General features: G+C 53.5%; 1 protein-coding gene across 1 annotated transcript in view; it reads right to left on the reverse strand.

Moving 5' to 3' along the window:
- The window catches only part of GABBR2 (gamma-aminobutyric acid type B receptor subunit 2), a 329,379-nt gene extending 321,676 nt beyond the window's left edge, over nucleotides 1-7,703 (reverse strand). Inside the window, exon 1 of the mRNA XM_045840918.1 lies at nucleotides 7,386-7,703. Coding sequence (XP_045696874.1) covers nucleotides 7,386-7,703 — 318 coding nt within the window. The remainder of the gene's footprint in view (nucleotides 1-7,385) is intronic.
- Between the last annotated feature and the right edge of the window lie 706 nt (nucleotides 7,704-8,409).

Raw genomic sequence — 8,409 nt, forward strand, 5'->3', positions numbered from 1 at the left:
AACTGAGGCACTGCTGTTGGTGGGAATATGCAGAAAGCAATGACAGTTTGGAAGGCAAGCTAACCCTGATACATGGGGTCACCTAAGTCCTGGGGTCACAGGGGTGGGGAAGGTGGAGAACCCGGGGAAGAGATCTGAAAAAAAAAAAGCATTCATTTTATGGGATGCTAATTCAGAAAGCAGATTCTTATTTATTCATGCATAGCTCAGCTCAGCAAACATTCACTGCTGCCCACTGCATGGAAGACCCTGGGGGAGCAGACAGGCACAGCCCTCTCGGGGCTCCAGTCCAGTGGGGGAGAGAGACAAATATGGCCGAGCCGCATGGCAGAGCGGAAGATGTGCTGGGAGATACACATTAATAAAGATCTCGTGTCCAAGTCCTTCTTCTCCAACATCCCTCTCAGCAACCAGTTTTGGGAAACAAGATTACGGACAGCACTGCATTCTATTTACATCGTGTTCTGAGGTTCTACCTCCATTATGTCTACTCCTTATTACAGCCCTGGGAGGTCAGCACGACCAACCCCATATAGCACAGGAATGACAATAATGGTGACAATGTAGCTGTGAACCAAGTACTCACAGTGGACCAGGCATTGCTTTGATTATTAACTTGGGTGGTCTCATTCATTCCCCACCCACCTTATAAGGCAGTGAGTAGATTAGATCCATTTTATAAATGAAGAAAGGAAGGCAAAGGGACTTGTCCAAGGTCACCAAGCAGGTAAGTGGTACCCAACAGGGACACAAGGAGCTCATGCAACAGGCACTGGGAGCTGGGGGAGCTGAAGCTTCTGGAGTGGGAGCTGCCCAGGCCCCTCTCTCCTCATTTCCCTACAGTGACTGCAGCAACCGTCTTGCCCACCAGGTCCCTCCCACCCCCACGGCTCCCTCTCTGTTGCCCCTCCTGCCCTGTCAGGTCTCAGCACCACTCGTTCGCCTCCACATCCTCTCACGGCCTCGCCATCTCTGTCCAAGCCACAGAGTCTCTCCCTTCAACGACTACAGTAGGTTCCCAGGGCTTCTCGGTCTCCAGGCGCACTCGTTACTATCCAGCCTCTACATTCCCCCAGCCCCGATCATGTCACACTGGTGTTCAAAACCCTCCCGAGGCTTGTCACAGCTCCAGAGTACAGTCCAACCTTCCTGACAAGGCATTCAAGGCCTTCCACACCCACCACCAGGCTCCCTTTCCCTCCACACACCCTGCACTCAGGTAGAAACATGACAAGTCACTGCTCCCCAAACACACCTCGCACTTTGTTGCCGCTAGCCTGTGATCCTGGGGGCCCTTCCTGAGATCCAGTCTCCATCTCCCTGAGCCCCCACCTCCCTGTGTCAACACCACATTCATCTTCCAGACCCGTCTTTACTTCTTATCTAGGAGACTGCTGACCTAGATAGGATCTTCCCTTTCTCTGAATGCCCCTGGTACCTATCGTTTCATTATTGAACTCGGCATTGCCCAAGTGCCTGCCTTTGCGGATATCTGTGATCAGCCCCACCTGACGTCCACGCCCCTGGAATGGCTTCAGACGTCCTTCAGGGAATGGCCTCTTCTCTGCTCTGTATCCGTGTCGGGGGGCGGGGCTGGCCTTGCCTCCCTCTCCCTCTGTCACCAGACCCAGGAGGGTCTGCCCACCTGACACGAAGCAGAGCCCAACACTGAACCTGAGCTCTGCGTGGGGAAATTAAGGCAGTATATTGGCAGGGCACCAGACCAGGAGACCGGCGAGCCGGCGCTCAAAAATCCAAACTCCCCGATCCTTTTTATTCAAGCGTTTTTACAGGCAAAGGTTGAGGGTTGGGGTCATGGGCAAAACTGACTGGAGAGCTCCAGGGGGTCTCCTTGGTCTGATTAATTCAGTTGCTGACGTCACCTGGTCTGGTGCCTGCGCCCGGGGGATCTAACCGGGCTGAAGAACCAAGGTTCTGTGAGATATTTCATGATTGTGCACCAGCGACATTATCTTTAAAACAAAAGGCGGAAACTAAATGTCTCCTGAATATTGTTATGGCTTAAGCCAGTGGTTTTCACATTTTTCATCTCATGGCACACACAAACTAATGACTGAAATTCAGTGGCACACCAAAAATATATTTTTTTGCCAATCTGACAAAAAATAGCTATAATTTTGGTTAGTTCACACCAAACAGCTATTGTTGAGTAGCTATTGTCTTTTTTTTTTTTTTTTTGACAATCTAAGGAAAAAGAGGTCAGTGCCCCTGACTAAATAGTCAAGTACTGGCATGTTTTACATTTTTTGTGACATACCAGTTGAAAATCGCTGGTTTAAACTATCACTGCTTTGTGCTTAACTAGCCATATTTTTCTATTAGTTCAAGCAAAGTGTACTTTTAAACATTTTTCCTAGAACTTGCTTTATAGGCAGACCTTTAGGACACAACTACCACACTGTATCATCTTTGACTACACGTGACTAACATATTTTCTTAATCTTTGACTATAAAATATGTGGCCATCGAAGTAAATGAAACATTCACTGACTAGTTAAAGCCTATGCCTACATCTCTAGACTGTATGATCTAATCCCTAAACATGTTTGCTGTTAACTGTCGGTTTCACCTCCACCAAAGGCCGGCAGAGGTTCTAGGCCCATGAGCGTCATGTGATTGGTTCAGGGAGGGACATATGACCCAATTCAAGCCAATGAGAGCAGATCTTGGGATTTTTGCTGAAACAGTTGGGAGAGAAACACCCCCCTTACTGGAGTTTCTAAACTGGGAATGCGCAAACTTGCAGCTGCTCAGGGCCATCTCTGCCGCCACATGCAGAGAGCCTACCTGCGAGTGAGGTCAAACACAGAAGAAACCAGAGCTAAGAGACGGAGAGAGATTTTTTTAAAGATGTCGTTTGCCTCCCTGGATTCAGCCACGCCTGCACACAGTCTACTCTGGGATTTTTCAGTCATCTGAACCAATTAAAGGTGGGTTTCTATCACTTGCAACAAGACTCCTAAGCAATACTTACTGAGGGCAAGGTGCCATGATTGGGCAGTGGGGCTGTAAGATGTGAGCTTGATAATAAAAGAGACCATTTTCTACCTTTTTATTTCTACCAGCAGTTCTATTGAACTCTAATTCATACATTGTAACACTCATTCTTTTATAATATACGATTCTATGGTTTTCAGTATATTCCCAGAATTATGCAACCATCACCACGATCACCGTCTGCCCCTGAAAAGAAGAATACGGCCTTTCTCCGTTCTCCCCTGCGCAACAGCTCCTCTCCCGAGCCCGGGGCTGGGTTTCACTTCCTTCTGCAGCACTGGCAGCTGCAGTAGGCACTCAGTTAATGCCTGCTGAGCCGTACTCAGACCTCCGTGAAAAGCTCGGCCTCCATCCAACAGCCATTTGGGTCCCTTCTAAAGCACAGTGAATAGAGAACAGATAGTTGGCAAAGCCACTCAAGAAAAGGGTGCGCTCACCAATCGCTAGGTTTTCTCTGGACCCTGCATCCGGGCAGACTCCCCGAGAGGCAGGTGCACACCTGGAATGTGCTCCTTCAGCTCCTGATTTTTTCCTAAGTTTATGACAGGATAATTTTAAAAAGTAAGCAAGCGGGGAAACATAAATCCAACAAGAAGGGAATGATTTCATACTTGTGCACCCAAATGGTACAGAATGGTACACAGCCACAAAAGTCATTTTTGCAAAGAGGGTTTGAGGACATGAAGAAATACCCATGATATAAGGCTACCTGAATGAAACAAAATATAAAAGGACAGAAGTACATAAAGAGTAAACACTGGCAACCGGAAAGGGAATGATGCTAGTTCTTAGATGTGATTACTTTTGTGCAGGTGCATTGTGGATAATTCTATTTTTCTTCATGTTTCTCTATCATTTTCCATTTTCTAAAATGAGTAGTACCAATGTGAAAAAGCCAACAATTAAAAAATTAATTTCTTGGTTATAATTTATTTTATTAATGTGGTTACCAAGATTGAGAAACAACCATGTGAAGAACATTTCTGAATCTCCTGAAAAACCTTTTTTTTTAAAGATAGATACTATCACTCAGAGTCTTTTAATCAAACATGTAAGAAATGTAATCCACAATGTTTACCTTCTTACTTTGACTGCCAGGAAGCTCCGAGTTAAAATTTAATACTCCAAAATGAGCATCTTAACTCAGGTTCTTGGTGCAGTAATTTCTGTTTCTATAGGGTTTCTGATGCTTCCTTTTACCTATCGTCTTGCTTATGCTTTTACATTCAAATCTTCCTTGAAATACAAAAAGAAGTATTTGCTAAGGTAATGTGAGGTACGCCAGAGAAAAGAGGTCTTGACTAGCAGATGCTCTGATGAGATGTTTCATTTTTGCCAACACAAGTCACTGAATGGGGCTTTCGAAGTTCTGTCACTATTCTAATTACAGCAGAGGGACAAACATGGGTAGATGCAGGCAGGAGGCTCCTGCACTGAGACAAGCTGTCCCAGTGATCAGATTAATCCATTCCTTGCTAAACCTCCATCTCCTTGGAGGCTGTGTGGACACAGGTCCATCCCCCCGCCCACAGTCTCCAGCCACTGACTGACAGCAAATGTCAGCAACGACAAGCCAAAACCACTTCGCCACATCCATCTTGTGTTCAACAAGTGACACAGCCAGCAGGTGATTAGGGACACACGAGCCAGAACAACAGCCCAGCTGAATAAAACAGGCCCCACAAGCTCCAATGCAGGCCCTCAACACCCTTCAGGGGACTGTAGCTTTTGCTGCAATCACACAGACTGATCTTCCCTTCACTTCAGCTTAGACAGAAAGTACCTCTACTCTCAAGACAGGCTACTTAAAAAGACTAGGTATTATATCACCTGGGCACTCTATTCTTCCAAATGTGACACCTCCGGCAGGAGATAACATAATTATTTGACCATAAGGCGGAATTCCTTTTTTTCTGGTGGTAACTTCAGTGACTCTCTACGAGCTTTCAAGAACAAGAAAAACAAATAAGCAGTCTTAATCTTTTTTTTGCTGTGACCATTTTATCACACCTGACGTCTCGAGGTCTTACTTGTGAATCCATGCCAAAGGACAACAAAGGAAGGAGGGCAGAAAACATTTATTTAGTGCTTACAGCACGCCAGGCAGAGCACAGGCCTCTGAGCCCACCGGCTCAAAGCGTTTTCCACTCCGGCGTGTTATCTCCCTCAAGCGCCACCTCACCAGCCTGCCCAGTGCAGAGAACAGCTCCGCTTCTTCCCGTGTGGAGCTCCAGGCTTAGAGAGATTAGATACCTCGCTCAAGGTCACCAAGGGGGAAGTTAACCTGTTTCTCACTGGCACCCAGGTCCAACCCACGCCAACGCCCATGCTCTGTGCCCCTTCACAGAGCTAGAGGTGCTTCCTGTTTGCATGAGGCTGATACTACCCCTGTCCCCCTTCCTGATGCTTCGCACATAGTCCCACCAACCAAGGAGCCTTCCACCAGCCTCATCCTCTTGCCTCTGGGCTCTCTCACTCAGAAAATCATCAAGACACACTTGAAAAAATAAAATTAAAAGCTTCGACCAACACCCTGAAACCAAGCACCCATCCCTTTAACTGCCACAAGCAAGGGAACGGGAACTCTCTTCCAGGGAAGCTTTCTGACAGGGTAAATGGATGATGAAAACACTATGCAGCTGACAATATTTGGTGATGATGCAAGCAGAGCTGCCCTGTCTACAAATGTTTTTGTCTCCCAAGAACTGGCTCTCCCGTGTCCCTTTCGAGAGGAATATGCATGGGAGCAACAGAGAAGCAGTGCAGAGAAGACGTGCCCCGGAGTAACTGCATCCTCCTCTCCATTTACGTGTGCAGGGCAAGTCCCCCAGAGAACTTGAAGTGGTAGGGCAAAGATGAGGGCGTCGGGAATGTCATTCAAAAATGATTCCACGCCCGGGTTCGCTCTGCACAGCCCTCCAGCTTGCATCCTCCCCGAGCAGAGAGGAAGCCTCTTGGCTTGCAGCAGCCTTTGCCCCGCCACCAACTGCCACCCGTTCCTTCACCTTTTATTTACAGTACAGAGCAGGCTGGTTCATCCGTGAAGGGGGCGGGGGGGGGGGGGGAATGACCGGGAATGAGATGCAATCGAGATTTCTGCCCTTTCTCCAGGGACCAAAAAAGGGCCAGACAGAGACGGAAGCAAAGCCCCTGCTGAACGATCAGCGTGGCAACGCGACCCTCCTCTCCGATGGGGTCTTAACATCTGGGCTCTAGCTTAAGTGGCCGGAGAGCCCCGGGAAGCCAGAGTCGAGCCCAGCGCCTCCGCCAGGCTTGGCGCGGTGGAAGAGGCGCCGACAGAGCTTACTGCACAGGAAATCACTGCCCCCTTCAGGCCGCGTCTCAGACTCTGCGGCCGGAGCGTAGGGGCAACCTTAGTCCGAAAAACTCGCAAACCCGACCTCGCGCGGCCGGCAATCGCTCCTCCGAGCCCCCTCTGCGCACCTCAGGCCCCTAGCTGCGGTGAAGGTCCGAGCTGGGGCTTCAGTCGGTACCCAAACCGAGGGTGTGAGGAGGGGGCTCGAGATGGGAAGCTCTCGGCTCTTCGGCTCCCCTCGGAGAAGGAGGCCGGGAGGGCAAGCCCGCTACTGCGCTCCAAGTCCGTGCTTCAAGTCTGCGCCCAGAGAAGCTGCGCCTGCAGCTGCCGGGCCAACAGCAGCAGCGCAGCTGGACACCCCCGCGCATCCGGGGCGAGACCTGCTCAGGGCACCCTCTGAGCAACTAACCCGAGAGGGTCTCCTCCGGCCACAGGCAGTGCTGGCCACATCCAGGTAGCAGCGCTGCAGAGCCAGAGACCCCACACCTGCCGGCGCTGTGTGGACCCCGAGCCGCTGGCGCGCACCATGAACCCAGCCCTGCTGCGCGCACTGGCCTCTCGGGTCCCGGAGCCCTCCGGACCTCAGAGCGCGGCTCGGCTCTCCTGGGGGCCCGCGAGCAGGCCCGGGGCCTCTCCAAACCAAGGTGGCCCAGTTTGCAGTCAATGCGCCTGTTCCTCCCACCCGGCACTCCACAGCCCTACCAGCGGGACCTGGGCAGGGGCAACCACTGCAGGCCTTCTGGGGGGTCCAGTTGCCACCTTCTCCACTCCTCTGGTTAAAGGAGACCCTAGTCTTCTTCTATACCTCAAACACATACATACACACATACAATCCCAGAGGAATGAGATGCTCAACAATCTTGGTAGCAGCTGTGCGAGCCCAGCCTGGTGAGACTCCGGGGGTGAGCTTGGGCACCAGCTCGAGATGCTCTCGGCAGGTACGGACCGGTCAATCAGGACTCTGCCCAAGGACCAAAGCTTGCCTCTGTCCAACACTCCCCTCCTCCATTGCCCACCACAGCCCCGACGGCGCGGGTAGCCGGACACTCACCTCGGTGTCGTAGAGCCGCAGGTCAAGGAAGTAGGGGCGCAGGAGCGACTCGTTTCGGATCTGCTCGATGGCCAGTTCCACCGCGGGAAGTACGCCGCGCCCGATGCTGCCCTTGGCCACCTCCTTGGTGAGCGGCATGAGGCCCATGATGGAGAGCGGCGGGCTGCTGGGCGGAGGCCGGGGGGCACCCCGAGCCCAGCCCCAGGCCCCGGGCATCAGCGGGAGCAGCAGCGGCAGCAGCAGGAGCAACAGCAGGCGCGCGGGCGGCGGCGGCGGCGGCGGCGGCCCGGGCTGCCCGAAGCTCCGCGGGGAAGCCATGCCGCGCCGCGGGCTGCGGGCGCCGGCTCACTCGGCCCGCATGGCCTGGCCCGGCCCGCCGCCCCGCGCCAAGCTTTCCCCGCGGCGCCCGCGCAATGGCGCCGGCCCCGGCTCCGGCTCCGGCTCGGGCTCCGGCTTGGCTCAGAACGGCCGCGGCGGCAGCGGCGGCGCCCGTGACGGATCAATCACGCTGGGAAGGGGTGGGAGCGAGCGGAGTGCGGGAGGCGGGGAGCGAGCGAGCAAACGAGGAGAGGGGGGCCGGCGTCTCCTCGCGCGCCTCTCTCCCGCACGGCCGCCTAGAACCGGGCCGCCTCCGCCCGCCCCCGTGCGCGCTCTGAGCTGCTCTCCCGCCGGGCGCTGCTCAGCGGCAGCTCCTGGAGCCCGGCCGGGGGAGGGCAGGCGGCAGGAAACGCGGGAGGCGAAGGCGAGGCTGCTCAGCAGCGGCTCGAGCCGCCTCCGGGGACGGGGACGGGCTGTGCGCGCCGGGGGAGGGGGAGGCGCTGGCGCTGCGGCGGCAGCGGGGAGGGCCGCCTTTCCAGCACACGCACACACGCGTCCCTGATCCTCCGCCGCACGGGCTGCCGCTGCCCGAGGACAGAGACTGGGGAACGATGACTGCCCAGCCGCTGCTCTCCCGAGCGCTTCCTGCAGCACCTGCCCAGTGCTTTGGGACTGCTTTTCGGAGGTCTGGGCGGTGAATGCGCCA

Source organism: Phyllostomus hastatus, unplaced genomic scaffold, assembly GCF_019186645.2.
Source record: "Phyllostomus hastatus isolate PE091 unplaced genomic scaffold, TTU_PhHast_1.1 phas_contig_34, whole genome shotgun sequence".
Classification (NCBI taxonomy): domain Eukaryota; kingdom Metazoa; phylum Chordata; class Mammalia; order Chiroptera; family Phyllostomidae; genus Phyllostomus; species Phyllostomus hastatus.